The 19282-nt window shown below is 44.6% G+C and overlaps 1 protein-coding gene across 2 annotated transcripts in view; it reads left to right on the forward strand.

Moving 5' to 3' along the window:
• LOC106590427 (A-type potassium channel modulatory protein DPP6) overlaps positions 1 to 19282 on the forward strand; it is a 293267-nt gene that overhangs the window by 269276 nt on the left and 4709 nt on the right. For both annotated transcript variants that reach the window (XM_014181451.3, XM_014181452.3), the window contains exons 8-22: positions 210 to 330; positions 3806 to 3960; positions 5241 to 5338; positions 5793 to 5916; positions 6004 to 6042; positions 7972 to 8079; positions 8425 to 8516; positions 11868 to 11915; positions 12549 to 12667; positions 13850 to 13897; positions 16067 to 16165; positions 16734 to 16803; positions 17453 to 17647; positions 18164 to 18218; positions 19138 to 19237. In XM_014181451.3, the coding sequence (XP_014036926.2) occupies positions 210 to 330; positions 3806 to 3960; positions 5241 to 5338; positions 5793 to 5916; positions 6004 to 6042; positions 7972 to 8079; positions 8425 to 8516; positions 11868 to 11915; positions 12549 to 12667; positions 13850 to 13897; positions 16067 to 16165; positions 16734 to 16803; positions 17453 to 17647; positions 18164 to 18218; positions 19138 to 19237 (1471 nt within the window). The remainder of the gene's footprint in view (positions 1 to 209; positions 331 to 3805; positions 3961 to 5240; positions 5339 to 5792; positions 5917 to 6003; positions 6043 to 7971; positions 8080 to 8424; positions 8517 to 11867; positions 11916 to 12548; positions 12668 to 13849; positions 13898 to 16066; positions 16166 to 16733; positions 16804 to 17452; positions 17648 to 18163; positions 18219 to 19137; positions 19238 to 19282) is intronic.

The following is a 19282-nucleotide window of genomic DNA, read 5'->3' on the forward strand; positions in this document are numbered from 1 at the left end:
AATGTTCATGATTCAAGTATTGCAGTGAATAGGAGAGGATCAAACATTTCGATAGAACCTTTTGAGCTCAAATTCCTCATCTGGTTAAAGCATCCTTCCATCAACCTACAGGTCAAGTTTAGTCATGCAGAACACACATCCGTTCTTCCTTCCATATTGATCACCTCAGTTTTTTCATAATTTTTTCTCTCATCTCCCTCTTCCCTTAGATTTTCATTTTTGAGAATAACATCTACTACCGTTCGACGGTGGAGAGCCGATCGATCCGCCTAGTCTCCACCGGCAAGGAGAGAGTCATCTTCAATGGGCTCAGCGATTGGCTGTACGAAGGTGAGATGACACTTTTATTGGCTGATGTGAATATTATTGGTGTTCTTGGTGGTGGTCTAATGGCGCATCTGTCCCGTTGCATTGTCGTCCCCAGAGAATGTGGCACTTGAGTCAAAATTATTCTTGTCTTGAAATTTAAACACAACAGAACTGGTATTAAGGCTAGTCATAGGTGCAGTAAACAATTGATTTAGGGTGATACCAAAATGTAGTTAAAAACAGGAAAAGTGGCCAATTTGCTCCAAATTCCCTGAGTTCTCACTGCGGCTGTTCGACATAGGTAAATTAGCATTAATTCAGCAGAATTAATCTTCACCGTCTGTTCTCCATTCTGATACAGATGTCTCCCTGTTTGTTTTGACTCGACCGATCCAAGCTCTGACTCCACCTCAGTGCCTCTGCCTCGTCCCCTGAGGAACAGGCTGCCTCACTGTGTTCAACTTTACTAATGAATTAATTTCTTCCGCTCCCTGTGTGTTTGGCTCTCTGCTCCAAGACTTCTCGCTTTTAATAACACGGAGAGAGAAAGAGAGGGAGGAGTGTCAGGGATGGCTGTCACTTAGTTAGGGCCTGGTGTAGTACTCATCAATGAGTGGGGCGGCACCTGCCAACCTTTCGCTAGGTGTCTCGTGATATACTGCCAGAACACTGTTAGATGTGATTCTGAGTTCCAAGAGTAATCGTAAACTGGCAACAATATTACAAATGTTACCATATGAAGGCTGAATTCTGTACGTGTGTGATTGTGACGGTCATGTCTGCATCTGTGCGCAACGGTCATGTCTGTGTGTGTGAGTGCAAGGTTGCTTGCACTAAGTATGCTCTCGTATTTTACACTACCTCTTTGTTAACTGTTAAAGTGTGTATGTAGCCTCTACAGTATGTGTGTTGACACACCCCTACCCCCAGATTAGTTTGACTGAGATTTTAAGCTGTGCAGTGGAGCTCTTCCAACAGCAATATTAGTCTAAGTCCATTGAAACTTTAATCACTGTCTGACCCCTGCCACATAATTATGAAGCGCTGAGGGCCTGGCAATTTACATTGATCATTTATTAAGGAAGAAGAATCTTTTGATGGGATGGGAGGCAGTTGAGCCGGAGTTTGACCTGCCCCACAACGCAGACCTACCACTCATATCATGTCACTCAATGGAGATCTCTTTGACAGACTGCGGTCTTTGAGCAATAACACATTCAACGTGTGTGTGTTTTTGTTTAGTGGTGACATAAGCCATGAAGGGGAGAGAGACCTTGCCAGGTTGTGTAACATCTGTTTAGATCTGCACCAGATGACAGCATGGTCAATCACAGTGTCAGATATGGGGAGGAAATCTCTCCCTGGAGGAGAAACGCCACGCTTGCAGTCTAATTTTGTAGTAACCGTCTAAAACCCAGATGAGATTATCATTGTGTGTGTGTGGTACACTGACAGTCTTGCATAAGGGGAGTCAGACAGACACCCAAGGCGATTATAGAACGCTTTGTCATCAGTGGCATGTCTGTCAGATTAACTGATGTGGTGGAGCAGACAACATCCTGAAATATGATGTGGCCCAGGTATAGAACCAGTACTGGAGCAGACAACATCCTGGAATATGATGTGGCCCAGGAATAGAACCAGTACTGGAGCAGACAACATCCTGGAATATGATGTGGCCCAGGAATAGAACCAGTACTGGAGCAGACAACATCCTGGAATATGATGTGGCCCAGGAATAGAACCAGTACTGGAACAGACAACATCCTGGAATATGATGTGGCCCAGGAATAGAACCAGTACTGGAGCAGACAACATCCTGGAATATGATGTGGCCCAGGAATAGAACCAGTACTGGAACAGACAACATCCTGGAATATGATGTGGCCCAGGAATAGAACCAGAGCAGTGTCTGGCACTCTTAATAGGAGCTGTGTGTGTATTGCCCCTGGAGTTTTGGCTGGTATTGCACTTTTCACACACTGAGACGATTTTGTTTGTATTTGTTTACGGTGGTATGTACGCTTATTTTCTGAAAAATATAGCAGTAACAACTGTGTGCGTGTGTGTGTGTGTGTGTGATCCTATCTATGCTCTCTGTAAGCAGGCAGTTCAGTTGAATCTCTCGTGTTTAAACTGTCATCCACCAGTCTGGCTTAGTTCTAATACGTATCACCACTGCCCCCTATTGGACGGGACTCATCTTGCACCATGTGTTCTTTGCCTCAATTGACATTCCTCTGAATTTCACCAAGTCTTATCACACCTTGTCTTTGTCAAAATGTCTCAACACAGGAAGCACTCTTACTCTTATCATAGCGTATTATTTTTGATCAGTTAATGGTTGTTGAATTGTGTCCCGGTGAAGAAAGATATGTCCTTCCTTCTCCTTCTCATTAGTTTGGCCCACCTGATTCTGTCACATTACATTCATTAACTTCTATTGCCCACCTGCCTCAGTAACAGGGCGGCTCATGCATAAGTCATATCTGTGTTAGGCAGTGAATAATTTAGAGTCAGAACAGCGAGTCTGTGAGCCAGGGAGAATGGAGGAGTGTGACACTTCTCACCTGGGTAATCACAGCTAGGGAGATAGAAACGGCTCTCAAAGGACATGGAAACAAAGGTGGATCACACACACACACACACACACACATTTGAAATACTTTATTTCAATCCACAAATCACATTACATCAAGAAGGTTTTGGATAGATGGAAACTGAAGGATGCAAGGATACACATACACACAGGAGATGTAGCGCTGTGTCAGACCACTAATTTCCTCCTCAAGCTAAATGCAATACACACACACACACACACTCTTTATCAGCTGGGTGGGGATTGATGCAGAAAGGATTAAATACATACATTCTGTGTTTTTCTGCACGTGGGCGTGCCGGTGTGTGTGTGTGTCTTCACCTGGAACTGCATATCAATAGAGCCCCCTCTGGGATATTAGTGTGTGTCCTGTCGTTCATATCAACCTGCACAATTTCAAACACACACAGGCTCTGTAGGGACGCACAGAGGTCTCAGGTTTTTGATTAAGTAAGCCAAGTTCCAACAGCATTCTTTCTGTGTGCCTCAGCAGCAGACAAGGGGTTACACACAAACAAACACGCACTCCAATTTCCCTGCATACAACACAGTACACTGTTGCACCTGACTGGGAAATTACTTTTCCTGTTCCCTTTCCTGGTATGGCTCTCGATTGGTCGATGTTCCTCGCTTGTGAGATTAAAAGCAGTGTTTTGATTTATGGCCGGAACATACAGTACTCCTCATTTTAGGGATGTTATGACAGCATTGAGCCAAACTGACTCTGCATTGAAATTGATGTTTGGGTTAGTATTTAATATAACCAACGGATCTGATGCAGGTCTGCACTGGGTGTTGAAATGTGGTTCCATTGAAACACAGAGGAGGTTTCTGTAAGGGTTTCATCATTTCCATTATTGCTGAAAACGAAATGATTATTTTCCGATTATTTTCCAGAGGAGATCTTCCAGACCCATATTGCCCACTGGTGGTCTCCGGACGGTGCCCGGCTGGCATATGCCACCATCAACGACACCATGGTGCCCAAGATGGAGATCCCCATGTTCACAGGAACTACTTACCCTACTGGGAGGGAGTACCACTACCCTAAGGTTAGAACAGTATGATTACTAACCTAGTACTGACTGAAAACCACTACCCTAAAAGCCAATTTATGCTTAATCCGAAAATGTGGTCGGAGCCTTCGTATGGAGTGTGTGACAAAATTGCAGAGCCTCTGGAGGCATGCAGAGGCCACATCGAGCTCCATACCTCATCGCCATGCACCTCTTACATTTTGCAACAATGGCTGCGTAGCTCCGCATTGACATGATTGGTTGACGGTAGGTGGGGGACTGTACGTCCTGTATAAACACAAACTCACTTCCTTGACAACTTCCTTCACAATAGCTCTGCTCCACTAAGCGCAAGAAGTATGAAGGCCCTAACGTCTGCAGAGGCTGCACCGCAGTAAATGCTGTACGGCCAATGCAGACGTCGGATTGACCACGCAGCGCCTTTAAGGTCAGAACAGTATAATTACTAACTAGTACTGACTGAAACCCACTACTCTAAGTGAACAGAGGGACTAGGGCTAGGGTGAATGGGCCAGTTAGGGTCAGTTAGGGTTAAGTTAGGGTCAGGACTGTTGCTGTCACCATGGTGCATCGGTCAGAATGCAATGAGGAGATGGGGATGAGTGAACAACAGAGGCACATGGGGGGTTAGGAGTTGGATGGAATTCAAATAATCAAACCTCGATGATGAGCTGGTTATTTGAATCAGCTGTGTAGTGCTGGGGCAAAAAACAAAACATGCACCCAGGGGGGTGGGGGCCCAGGACCGAGTTTGGGAAATGTTTTAGGATGTGGTGGCTTTCTCATATCACACACAAAGGAAGGAAGGAAAATGGTGCGCCGTGCCATCACCAAACATGAACCATTACTAGTGTATAGGGAGGAACACGTTGCTTTTGTGGGAAACAGAGGAGTGAGGAGAGGTGATTAGGGAGTGGGAACAGGTGTGGAGGGAAGGGGCGTGGCCTAGGGTAATTGGAAGCAATTGGAGTCCTGTATGGTTGCTGTGACCCTTCACAACACTATGGTTAGAGCAGTATGATTACTAACCCAGTACTGACTGAAAACATGCACTCTACTGTGCAACACTACACTGCAGTAAATTGTACCACCACTCAAAGGTACGTTATCATTAAACACACATAAAGGTAAAACAAAACTATCTTGGGAAATGGGAAAATATACCAGCATTGAGTTAATTATGTCTACAGGCTGTTCTTCCTGAGGTAGATGCGCTTAGAATGTCCAATAAGAACAGTTATTTTATTGATGGAATTTGAACTCATAGTCTCTCTGTCCTCTTTTCCCCCATGCAGGCTGGGGAGGAGAACCCAGTCATCTCTCTGTATGTGGTCAACCTGAATGGGCCCCTGCACACCATGGAGATGAGGAGGCCTGAGGACCAGAGGATGGGGTACACCCCCCACCCCCACACAGCACAACACACACAACACACAACACCAACCTCCGTTACAATACTACTCAACTGCTAATAGTATATAAGTTTAATACATTTTACATTTAACAGACACTCATATCCAAAGTGACTTACAGGAGCAATTAGGGTTAAGTGCCTTGCTCAAGGGCACATCAACAGATTTATCACCTAGTCGGCTTGGGGATTCGAACCAGTGACCTTTCGGTTTACTGGCCCAACACGCTTAACCGCTAGGCTACCTGCCTCCCCACTACTGCTACTACTACTATATATAACATGGTTATATACCCTTATGGCTTTCAAAGGGATGAACTCTGTTACACATACAATATGTCAGTAAGACATTCCTAGTCCTTTATTCTAGATGTTGTATTTGCATGAATAAATGCATAGTCACAATAACACTCTTGTTTCGTTTTGTGTTGGACAGAGAGTACTATGTCACCATGGTGAAATGGGCGACTACCACCAAACTGGCAGTGAACTGGTTAAACAGAGCCCAGAACATATCCATGCTGACTCTGTGTCAGGCCACTACTGGCGTCTGCACCAAGGTGTGTGTCTGTGCGTCTGTTTTTCAGCCCACTTCATTCACTTTTCTTCTGCTTTTCATTGGCTTTTCTTTCAAATTGTCTGTTTAGAAACACGAGGACGAGAGCGAAAGTTGGCTACACAGACAGGTAAGAAACCAACAAGATTCAAGTACAAACAATGTCTTAGTGCTCTTAAAGGTAGACTCAGCGAAATGACGTCACAACAAGGAGCACCGCAGATATTAAGATGAGCGAGATGCAAGACACTCTCACACAGTCACACACAGTATCTTTGCATGGCCATGGGTTCGCTTCATGCTCTTCACAGCACGGTAGTCACGGGACCAAAACATTGGAGTTGAGCCTCACTCTTCAACAGTCTTAGTTGTTGAGAGAATTGACCCACTATGCGGTTTACTTTCTGCATCCACGTCATATCGTTAAGTCTACCTTTTTATCTTCTATATCTTTTTAGCAGTGCTAGAGAGTGGAATGCCACTGCATCATTTCTAGATATGTTAGAAATATATTTATATATGTGTATATATAATCTCAGCAAAAAAAGAAACGTCCTCTCATCGTCAACTGCGTTTATTTTCAGCAAACTTAACATGTGTAAATATTTGTATGAACATAACAAGATTCAACAATTGAGACATTAATAACTGAACAAGTTCCACAGACATGTGACTAACAGAAATTGAGTAATGTGTCCCTGAACAAAGGGGGGGTCAAAATCAAAAGTAACAGTCAGTATCTGGTGTGGCCACCAGCTGCATTAAGTACTGAAGTGCATCTCCTCCGCATGGACTGCACCTGATTTGTCAGTTCTTGCTGTCAGATGTTACCCCACTCTTCCACCAAGGCACCTGCAAGTTTCCGGACATTTCTGGGGGGGAATGGCCCTAGCCCTCACCCTCCAATCCAACAGGTGCCAGACGTGCTCAATGGGATTGAGATCCGAGCTCTTCGAGGGCCATGGCAGAACACTGACATTCCTGTATTGCAGGAAATCACACACAGAACGAGCAGTAAAGCTGGTGGCATTGTCATGCTGGAGGGTCATGTCAAGATGAGCCTGCAGGAAGGGTACCACATGAGGGAGGAGGATGTCTTCCCTGTAACGCACAGCGTTGAGATTGCCTGCAATGACAACAAGCTCAGTCCGATGATGCTGTAACACACCGCCCCAGACCATGACCGACCCTCCAAATCAATCCCGCTCCAAAGTACAGGCCTCGGTGTAACGCTCATTCCTTCGACGATAAATGCGAATCCAACCATCACCCCTGGTCAGACAAAACCGCGACTCATCAGTGAAGAGCACTTTTTACCAGTCCTGTCTGGTCCAGCGACAGTGGGTTTGCCCATAGGGGACGTTGTTGCCAGTGATGTCTGATGAGGACCTGCCTTACAACAGGCCTACAAGCCCTCAGTCCAGCCTCTCTCAGCCTATTGCAGACAGTCTGAGCACTGATGGAGGGATTGTGCGTTCCTGGTGTAACTCGGGCAGATATTGTTGCCATCCTGTACCAGTCCCGCAGGTGTGATGTTCGGATGTACTGATCCTGTGCAGGTGTTGTTACACCTGGTCTGCCACTGCGAGAACGACCAGCTGTCCGTCCTGTCTCCCTGTAGCGCTGTCTTAGGCGTCTCACAGTACGGACATTGCAATTTATTGCCCTGGCCACATCTGCAGTCCTCATGCCTCCTTGCAGCATGCCGAAGGCACGTTCACGCAGATGAGCAGGGACACTGGGCATCTTTCTTTTGGTGTTTTTCAGAGTCAGTAGAAAGGCCTCTTTAGTTTCCTAAGTTTTCATAACTGTGACCTTAATTGCCTACCGTCTGTAAGCTGTTAGTGTCTTAACGACCGTTCCAAAGGTGCATGTTAATTAATTGTTTATGGTTCATTGAACAAGCATGGGAAACAGTGTTTAAACCCTTTACAATGAAGATCTGTGAAGTTATTTGGATTTTTACGAATTATCTTTGAAAGACAGGGTCCTGAAAAAGGGACGTTTCTTTTTCTGCTGAGTTTGTGTGTTCTATGTGTGTTATATGACTGGTGTGCAGAATGAGGAGCCGCTGTTCTCCAAAGATGGTCTGAAGTTGTTCTTCACCAGAGCCATCCCACAGGGAGGCAGGGGCAAGTTCTTCCACATCTCCATGTCCATCACACAGGTACTGTATACTCCCCTTCTACACACTCTCTTCTGTGTTCTGCAAGAGGGCTTCCATACACTAGAATTGCTGCCTACAGCATAGCATAGACAACAGCCACTTCCGTAATATCTTCCATCACAAGTAGCACAGAAGTCAGTTCAACTAAGTGTGCACTCCTAATGTGACAAGAAGACATTGAGTCCAGTGATTTTTAACATGCAGTATATGTATCTCCCTTTCCTCTCCCTCCCTCTCTCTCCCTCTCCCCTTCCCTCTCCATTTCCCCCCTTTCCCCCTCCCTCTCCTTCTCTCTCTCCCCTTCCCTCTCTCTCCCCGTCCCTCTCCTCCCCCCTCCCTCTCCAGCCCAACACCAGCACAGACACGCTGCAGTCGATCACGTCTGGAGACTGGGATGTCACCCAGGTCCTAGCCTACAACGAGGACAGCCAGCTAATGTGAGCTCCCTGACCCAGCTGGGCCACACACATACGCACACATATGATGCAGTCACATGTAGAATACACACATTTATGCTGTAATTATGAAACAAACACCCACCCACAAAACCTAAAACAAACAATTCAACAAACCCCTATCTCTCCCCTCTCTCTCTCCCCCATCTCTCTCCCCCTTTCTCTCTCTCCCCCATCTCTCTCCCCCCTCTCTCTCTCCCCCTTTCTCTCTCTCTCCCTATCTCTCTCACCCCCTCTCACTTCCTCCCCCCTTCGCTTCCTCTCCCCTCTTTCTCTCTCTCCCCCACCCTCTCTCTCCCCCTCCCACCTCTCTCTCTTTCTCTCCCCTCCCCCATCTCTCTCCTCTCTCGCTCTCTCTCCCTCCCCCCTCTCTCTCTCCCTCTCTCTCTCTCCCCTCCTCTCTCTCTCCCTATCTCTCTCACCCGCCTCTCGCTTCCTCACCCCTCTCTCGCTCTTTCTTTCTCTCTCCCCTCCCCCTCCTCTCACCCCCTCCGCACTCCCCTTCTCTCTACCCTTCCGCACTCCCCTTCTCTCTACCCCTCCCCTTCTCTCTCCCCCTCCCCCTCTCTCTCCCCTCTCTCTCTCTCTCCCTTTCCCTCTCTTTCTCCCCCCCACTCCATATCTTTCTCTCTCTTAATTCAATTCACGTGGCTTTATTGGCATGGGAAACATATGTTAACATTGCCAAAACAAGTGAAGTAGATAATATACAAAACTGAAATAAACAATAAAAATGAACAGTAAACATTACACTCACAGAAGTTCCAAAATAATAAAGACATTACAAATGTCATATTATGAATACATACAGTGTTGTAACAATGTGCAAATGATTAAAGTACAAAAGGGAAAATAAATACACATAAATATGGGTTGGATTTACAATGGTGTTTGTTCTTCACTGGTTGCCCTTTTCTTGTGGCAACAGGTCACAAATCCTGCTGCTGTGATGGCACACTGTGGTATTTCACCCAGTAGATATGGGAGTTTATCAAAATCGGGTTTGTTTTCGAATTCTTTGTGGATCTGTGTAATCTGAGGGTAAATATGTGTCTCTAATATGGTCATACATTTGGAAGGAGGTTAGGAAGTGCAGCTCAGTTTCCACCTCATTATGTGGGCAGTGTGCACATATCCTGTCTTCTCTTGAGAGCCAGGTCTGCCTACGGCGGCCTTTCTCAATAGCAGGGCTATGCTCACTGAGTCTGTACATAGTCAAAGCTTTCCATAAGTTTGGGTCAGTCACAGTGGTCAGGTCTCTCTCTCTCTCTCTCTCTCTCTCTCTCTCTCTCTCTCCCCACCCTTTCTCTTCCCCTCTCTCTCACCTCTCCTCCTCTCCCCCCTCCCCAAATCTCTCCTCTCCCCCCTCTCTCCCCTCTCTCTGTAACCAGAGCTAGCTCAGCTACAGCTCACCTACAAAAGCTACTCTGAGGCATGAACTTGTTTCTGTCAGATTTGTTCCTGGCCTACTTTAGTAACAAACAAAAAATGCAAAACCTCTGCATCTCTCTTACATCATATTTAATTTATGTTATATCCGTTCGAGTGGCAAGACTATGCTACTGTTGGAACTGTCTGCACTCTAGCTGCTTATACCTCCCCGAGCCGACATGTTCAACTGTACTGCTGGAATCTTTACACTAACCTACTTTCAATCTCACTTCATAGACTCCTTACACTTTGTGACTACTGCAATGTTTCAGTGATGTAATGTTGCGTGCACCCATGTATTTGTTATATTATTTATTAGTTGAACATACAGTACCAGTAAAGAGTTTGGACACAACTACTCATTCAAGGGTTTTTCTTTATTTTGACTATTTTCTACATCGTACCAAAATAGTGAAGACATCAAAACTATGAAATAACACATATGGAATCATGTAGTAACCAAAAATGTGTTAAAAAATGTAAATATATTTGAGATTCTTCAAAGTAGCCACCCTCTGCCTTGATGACAGCTTTGCACACTCTTGGCATTCTCTCAACCAGCTTCATGAGGAATGCTTTTCCAACAGTCTTGAAGGAGCTGAGCACTTGTTGGCTGCTTTTCCTTCACTCTGCAGTCCAACTCATCCCAAACCATCTCAATTGGGTTGTCGGTGATTGTGGAGGCCAGATCATCTGATGTAGCACTCCATCACTCTCCTTCTCTGTCAAATAGTCCTTACACAGCCTGGAGGTGTGTTGGGTCATTGTCCTAATGAAAAAAAATGTATAGTCCCACTAAGCGCAAACCAGATGGGATGGCGTATCGCTGCAGAATGCTGTGGTAGCCATGCTGGTTAAGTGTGCGTTGAATTCTAAATAAACCACTGACAGTGTCACCAGCAAAGCACCCCCACACCATCACACATCCTCCTCCATGCTTCACGGTGGGAACCACACATGCAGAGATCATCCGTTCACCTACTCTGCGTCTCACAAAGACACGGTGGTTGGAACCAAAAATCTCAAATTTGGACTCATCAGACCAAAGGACAGATTTCCACCCGTCTAATGTCCTTTGCTCGTGTTTCTTGGCCCAAGCAAGTGTCTTCTTCTTATTGGTGTTCTTTAGTAGTGGTTTCTTTGCAGCAATTTGACTATGAAGGCCTGATTTATACAGCCTCCTCTGAACAGTTAATGTTGAGATGTGTCTGTTACTTGAACTCTGTGAATCATTTATTTGGGCTGCAATTTCTGAGGCTGGTAACTCCAATGAACTTATCCTCTGCAGCAGAGGTAACACTGGTTCTTCCTTTCCTGTGGCGGTCCTCATGAGAGCCAGTTTCATCATAGCACTTGATGGTTTTTGCGACTGCACTTGAAGAAAGTTTGAAAGTTCTTGAAATTTTCCGGATTGACTGTCCTTCATGTTTTAAAGTAATGATGGACTATCGTTTCTCTTTGCTTATTTGAGCTGTTTTGCCATAATATGGACTTGGTCTTTTACCAAATAGGGTTATCTTCTGTATACCACCCTTACCTTGTCACAACACAACTAATTGGCTCAAACACATTAAGAAAGAAATTCCACAAATTGACTTTTAACAAGGCACAACTGTTAATTGAAATGCTTTCCAGGTTAATACCTCATGAAGCTGGTTGAGAGAATGCCACGAGTGTGCAAAGCTGTCATCAAGACAAAATGTGGCTACTTTGAAGAATCTCAAATATAAAATATATTTTGATTTGTTTAACACGTTATTTCATGGTTTTGATGTCATCACTATTATTTTACAATGTAGAAAATAGTAAAAAATAAAGAAAAACCCTGGAATGAGTAGGTGTGTCCAAACTTTTAACTGGTACTACACGTCCAATTTTAAATGTTTATTATGTAACTTGCAGATACTTCTTGAGTACTGAGGATGATCCGAAGCGAAGGCACCTCTACAGGTAACACATACATAGCTCTGAAAAATAACTGTCCGTAATGCTGTTCTCTTCTGTTGTGTCTAGCTCTGTTGCCCACCACCCAAAAGACATAGGGTTCTTTTGGTTTCACTTGGTTACAATTTTGGTGCCTTTTGGCCTGCATGCTTTGAGGGGCTTTGCTCCACGTCTGAATAATAATCTAGGAGAAAGACTTCAAGATTCAAGTTTTATTAGTCGTATGTACAGGATACACATGGTCCAACAAATTGCTTACGTGCAGGTTTTTTCTCGACAACGCAACAACAATAAGAAATATCAAAAGATAAGAATACGAGCATAAAGTAAATGGCTCAGTAGAATATAATAAACATTTTAGCATAAGTATAATACAGGAAGGCACAATTTATAGTCCAATATTTACATGTGTTTTGGGGGAATGGGGGGCAGGTAAGCCCAGTGGTTAAGTGCATTGGGCCAGTAACCGAAGGGTCACTGGTTCGAATCCCAAGCTGACTAGGTGAAAAATCTGTCCATGTGCCCTTGAGCAAGGCACTTAACCATAATTGCTCCTGTAAGTTGCTCTGGATAAGAGCGTCTGCTAAATGACCCCCCAAAAAATGTGATTGGCTGAGTGTCCTCTTGTTGTGTTTGTAGTGCGGACACGGTGGGCCCCTTCAATAGACGCTGTCTCTCCTGTGACTTCTACGAAAGCTGTGGCTACGTCAAAGGCTCCTTCAGCCACAACATGAGCCTCTTCCTCCTCAGCTGCAAAGGTAGGAGACACCGGTTGGTTTGTCTGTCTCTCCCCAAGTGAACCTTTGGCCTCTCACTTCTTTCTGTGAGACGCCCTAATAACAACACAATGAATTCAATGCATGTGTTGGTGACGGATGATATTTGGTCACAAAATTAATCATTTGTGCAGTGTATTTAAACCTCTACAATGCCTCTACCAGAACTCCTGCATTATTTCAACATGTGGCTACGGGTCCAATAGCAGCATCCCAAAGATTGTCATCCTCTCAGTGAACTCCCTGGAACCACACAGGACAGCCGTGTTTACTGAACCTGTCTCTACCTCATTCACTTTTAATCCCTCGCTCCCCTACTGCCTCTTGCCCACTTTCATTTATTTGACGGGATTGTGATATGATTACAGCTCTGTGAGAGATTGCCTGGCCTACTTTGCAGACTCGGAGCCGCAAATGTTTGTTTCTAGAATGTTCACAATTTGCTAAGTGCATCTATCATTTTATTATGTGTCCCTTCCTAGTGCACCGCTGTGTTTTAGAAGAGTGTTTCTACAGGGGCTTGTTTGTTTGGAAGCCAGCTCCTGAACACTGCATAAATTATTTGGGTTGTGTTCAATTAATTGAATAAACTAATGACAACAAGGAGGTCTGGACTGCATATTTTGTGCTTGTTGAAAAACGTGAAGTAAAACATTATTTGTAGAGGCTTGAGTCTGTTCTCTGCAAGCAGATAATGTCAGGCTTTCAGACTTTAATCAATTATGTTTTGATGTTATGTCTGAACTTATCCAATGGATTAAACCATGGGTTTGGGGTTTTGAAAGAAAAAATAAACTTTGAGGCTGGACTATATTGTGTCTTAGTCTTCTATCGTCAAGGCGCCTTGGTATTGAGTTCAAATGATTAGATTCTGATTTTTTAGCAAGTCTTTTTGCAAGTCTAGATAGAAATGGAAAATTAAATAACCCTTTCCCGTTCTCTCGCTTTTCCTAGAGCTGTGGACAGTGGGGATACATTTTGAACCATTCAGTCATTTGTACATAAGAAGGAGCCACAGAATGTACTCATAAACCCAGACAGAGATGAGACAGAGCAGTGCCACCACAAACTAATGGACATGTATCTTGGTTTCAATGCAAGAGAAATGCCTGATGCTGATGTCTTGTTGTTGTCATCTTTGTTTTTGTTTTGGTCTTTCTCCAGGCCCTGATGTCCCGTTTGTAGCAGTGTACAGCACACAGGACAGACAGAGTGAGTATTCTAGTTAGGATTCTGTTTGGGTTCTTTCAAATAAAAAAATGGTCATCAGATGAAATCATTCACACCCTGTTTATCTCTCAAACACACACCAAACATACACCCACCACACATACACACACTGCATGATATTCCTCTTTCTTTCCTCTATTGTTAATATCCGGCACACACACACACACACACATACACACACACACACACACACACACACACACACACATACACACACAAACACATACACTAGATCCATTATACTGAGATCTGATTTCTGACTTGCCACGTAACTGTCAGGAAGCAGATGATACTTGCTAAGCGGGGTGTACACTACACAATTTTAGCCCTGATTTAGCTGTCCCAGTCAAGTTTTTTGAGATTGGAGAGATGAGCGGGTAAGAAACGCAATCTGAGGGCTACCGATCCCGTTTTTTAGCTGTCCGAAATGTCCCGATATTTTCAAACATATTTGATTTTATCGGCACAGAATCTGCGATGCTCTTGTAGTGCGAGATGTACAACACCAAGTTTTGAGAACGATGATCAGAAATAGCCAATGAGAGCTGGCCAGAGAAGAAGCCAGTGAGATGACGTTGTTTCGCATCACCCAGAATGTGTAGACTCTCGAGCAGGAGCCATGACTACCACTGGTATGCATTTGTATTTGTCTTTAACCAAAGCCCAAAAGTGTCAAATCGTTACAGCTCTAAAGTTCACCAGCAATATTATTCAATTAAAAATGTTGGCTAGATATTTTAACTCTGTATGGCAAGTGTGAATGTCTGTCTGAAAACTTATGAGGCAGCTTTGAGCCACAGCTCGTTCTAGCTACGGTATGTTAACAATCTAATCACATCATTGTTTTGGCAAGAGAACGTGGCGGTATGGAGAATCCTCACGACCAAGTGAAGAATCTTGTAGTGTGTGACCCCCGTCTTTGCCACATCATTTAGTGTGCACACCACTGCGTTGACTAGACAAAAATACAAATGAAAGACGGTCGTTTAATGTGAGAGGCTCTGTTAGGATTTTGAAAGTTGTGTAGTGGACACCCATAATTAGAGAGACACCATGGGGGGGGGGACACTCAAACACACCTGTAGGACATCCACTCCTCTCCATGAATAAACATCACCCCGGAAATACAGTTCTTTATTAACACTGTAGAAAGTAAACAACCGTATCTATCTCTGTGTTTACAGAGCGTTTACAGACCACAGAATTAATGCCCTCCCCTCCATTCCTGATTCACAAAATGACCACCCACAGCCGTGTGACCTCATCAAACAGGCACAGCATACCAAGACTTTGACAGCACAGCAAGGCCACCTCTGCTTTCTGCTGAGTCACTGTTTACAGTCTTTGCCCAGTGTGTTGGCAGCCATACTGATTACATTACCTAGCTGGATGGATGTCCTCATAACAACATGACCTTCCCACTGTAAAGAAAGACTATACTGTGTTTGTTTACTGCTGGTAACAGCATGTACACTTGGAAAAATAGCCACAACTATGTGTACAAAGGGGACTAGATAGCCTACTCTGCAGTCATATTTTACTGCATATATTTAAGTTTAGAGGCCAAGGGAGAAAACTAAAGGTACTTTTGGCAGGAACTCTGCTTTCTAACTGGAGCCTTTAAATGTATTCTGAAATGTATGTGCTGTTGTGGGGGGGAATAACAACCTGGATGCATTTTCTGTGTTGTGTACTCTGCAGCGAACACACACACACACACACAAGGTCAAAGACAAATACCTCTTACAACCAGTCAGACAGTCAGGAGAGAACTCTCTCCCCGGCCAAAACACCCACTCATTTTGTTACTAGTCCAATCTCAGTCTCAGCATGCCAAGATAAGCCTCTTTAAGGCTCGTCTCTCTGTAGCCAGCCATTCTGAAGTCTTCATTGATATTTACAGCCTACATTGCTGTTCTGTCTTTATCACGGTGTGTCAGTGCAGGGAGGGAGGGAGGGATGTTTCTGCATTCTGGTCATTTCCCTCTGTCCTCTTCTGTTATGTCTCTTGTTGTAAGCATGGCTTCATCACAACTTCCAGACCAACATTCTTCCACAACACCCTTTGAACACCTACAGTACGTGCCCTTAGAGCATGGTAGCCATAGCAACCTCCGCCATAGACTAAGGCCATGATGTTTGTCACTGCAGAGGTGTTTGACCTGGAGACCAATGAGAATCTGAGGATTAGGCTGGACTCCATGCAGATGCCCCACGTGGAATACAAGGAGATCACCATGGAGGATTACAGTAGGTTATGTTCCACTCTAACGCTCAGGGAGATTTCAACAGCAGAGCTGTCTTTTAAAGTCTGTTTTGTTCAGATGAACAGATAATGAAGCTGATGAACAAATGAGAATTGTGTAGTGGCAGTATAATCATATCATTACACATACTATCAGGAATCAAGATGAGACCCAAGTGCAGACTGTGTGAAGTAACAATGTTTATTGTAACCACAGGGCAGGAAAACGACAGGTCAAGGCAGGCAGGGTTTAATATTCCAGAGCAGAGGTCAAGGTACAGGATGGCAGGCAGGCTCATAGATAGGCAGTGGACAGGCGGTCAGGACAGGCAAAGGTAAAAAAAACAGGAGGATGAGAAAAAGAGAAACTAGGGAAAAGCAGAAGCTGAGACAAAACGCTGGTAGGCTTGAACAAACAAGACGGACTGGCGACAGACAGAAAACACAGGTATAAATACACAAGGGATAATGGGGAAGATGGGCGACACCTGGAGGGGGGTGGAGACAAGCAAAAGGACAGGTGAAACAGATCAGGGCGTGACATACTGATCACTTTCTCTTGTTGTTGTGTAGCACTAACGATGCAGATCCTCAAACCTGCCAGCTTTGTGGACTCATCTCACTATCCTCTGCTCCTCCTCGTGTGAGTACACACACACACACACACACACACACACACACACACACACACACACACACACACACACACACACACACACACACAACTGCTCTAGTATAAAACATATAGCTATCCATCTCCACAGTTTCTCATCAGTTGTTGACACAGAGGTCTTCACCTCCTCTGTGCCATGGACAAGTTGCCTCATCAGGAGAGATAATCACCCTCCGACTCAGTGCTTTAATCAGGGCTATTCATCTCAGGCAGAGATGTGGCAACTCTCTCTCCTTCGCACTACCAGTAATTACGCTGCCAATGAAAAGGTCTCCATTCCCCCTTTAATTAACCCTCCTCTCCTTTCCTCCACTATCACACCATCTCACTCCATGCCCTTGCCTGCAGGTTGGTGAAACACACACTAGACTAGATTCTTCAGTCCCTGTCTCTAGTCTTTTCACCCTGGCTCACCTCTGGATGAAGTGGCACTACTATAAAGACAATGTGTCCTTTTCTCTATATTTGCTGTATGAGGAAACACCTCCAGTTTAAAAGGGATTGTGAGAGGTGTGTGTGTGTGCATGTGTACTTATTTATTTTAGGGAGAGAGAGTGAGTGAGTGAGTGAGAATGATGGGTTAATAAGAACTAAACATGCTGCCTTCCCTCGTCACCAGTGACGGCACCCCCGGTGGTCAGATGGTATCAGAGCTGTTCCAAATGGACTGGGCCACGGTGCTGGTGAGCAGCTTCGGGGCCATGGTGGTACGCTTCGACGGGCGGGGCAGCGGCTTCCAGGGGACCAACCTGCTGCACCGCGTCCAGAGGAAGCTGGGCGTGTTCGAGGAGAGGGACCAGCTGGAGGCCCTCAGGTAGGTACCTTCAACTGTGGCCTGATTCTCCACCCTTCTCCTAAGTGGTGCGCTTGCAGTCATGGATTTAAAAGCATTGGTGTAATAATTGCTGGAGGGAGTTTCCACCATTGTTAAATCCATGATGAGAAGTGTGAGGCCTTGGACTTCTCTGTCACAAGACAGACTGCCCTAACACTGTCATATGAACTGAAGAGCAGCCAATCGGCAGAGGTCTGGATACATGTAGTGATTTGACATGTAGAAAGGAAAAATAATTTATTCACACACTCTTAGGTAACTAACGTTTAGGCAGGTGAGGCTATAAAGTGTTGGGCTAAATTATTGTTATGTTCCACCGGCCTGTACCTCGCCAAATCAGGATTTTCTCCTTTCTATATTACAGCCGGGTGCTAACGAGCTATGACATGGACAGCTAGCAAAATAACTGAGCAGGAACACTTGGAAGGGGTACTCAGGATCAGGAAGTCTTCATTCTGAGATGAAGTAATCCAAATCTAATTTCTTGCATTTCAGTATAATATCTAAAGAGCCCTATGTTGACAAGACCAGGATCGGAGCTTTCGGCAAAGTAAGAGACGTTTTCTCCTGATAATTATGAGGTTAATTGGTTGCATGTAGTTACATCTGAATTGGATAATGTTCCCTTGAACCCCTTGTATTGTTCAGTATCTATCTGCCAACTCTGATGTGCTAACTAACCACCCTTGTTTTAAGTATTGAAATCACTAGGGAGGCTCTTGAATCTTTGCTCGTTAAATCAACATATTGAGTGTCATATTAAGATTGCTAGCTACACTCTTCAACTGAAGTGCAAGCTATCAATGACAGCTACAGTGTTTATGCCTACCCTGTGTTTTTCTTATGTACTGCATTGCTGGAATTGTGTGTTGAAAATAAATAGGAAAAAGACAGATCAGATGTGTGCTGCGAGCTCAACATTTACCTTTGGACCAAATAGATATAGTTTTAATAGATTCTGACACCTCTGAGAGAATGTTCATGAAGATAAGCTTAATTCTGTTGCCTCTGGCCAAGTCCTCCTACTGGCTGCTGATGTATTAGAGAGTCCAGAAGGCCCAAAATTATTCGGAACTAATCATTCATAATAGGAAACATACATTATGGAGGAAGCTGCAACTTGCAGTAATGGACATGGGATATTTCATATTATTCATTATCAGGGGCATTGTCAACTAGCCTGGTCCCAGATCTGTTTGTGCTCAATGTGTTGAATAGCATGACAATGACCATAGGAGTTGGCAAGACAGCACAAACAGATCTGTGACCAGGCTAATGATCTACTGCTCTTGGGTCTCCAAACTCAATCTTTAAACTGAGCTTGAAATGGGTATCTGTCTGTAGGCAGCAGTTAGAGAAGCCTTGTGTTGATATAGGATTTCTGCTGTCTGTCTGTCTGTCTGTCTGTCTGTCTGTCTGTCTGTCTGTCTGTCTGTCTGTCTGTCTGTCTGTCTGTCTGTCTGTCTCAGGTTTATGGAGGCTACGTGACCAGCCTGTTACTCAGCGCCGAGGATTCCCCGGTGAAATGTGGTGCAGCCCTCTCACCCATCACGGACTTTGACCTATACGGTAAGGTGTGTGTGTGTGTGTGTGTGTAAATGCTTCTTATCAACA

This window comes from Salmo salar, chromosome 29 (genome assembly GCF_965601325.2).
Source record: "Salmo salar chromosome 29, fSalSal1, whole genome shotgun sequence".
Classification (NCBI taxonomy): Eukaryota; Metazoa; Chordata; class Actinopteri; order Salmoniformes; family Salmonidae; genus Salmo; species Salmo salar.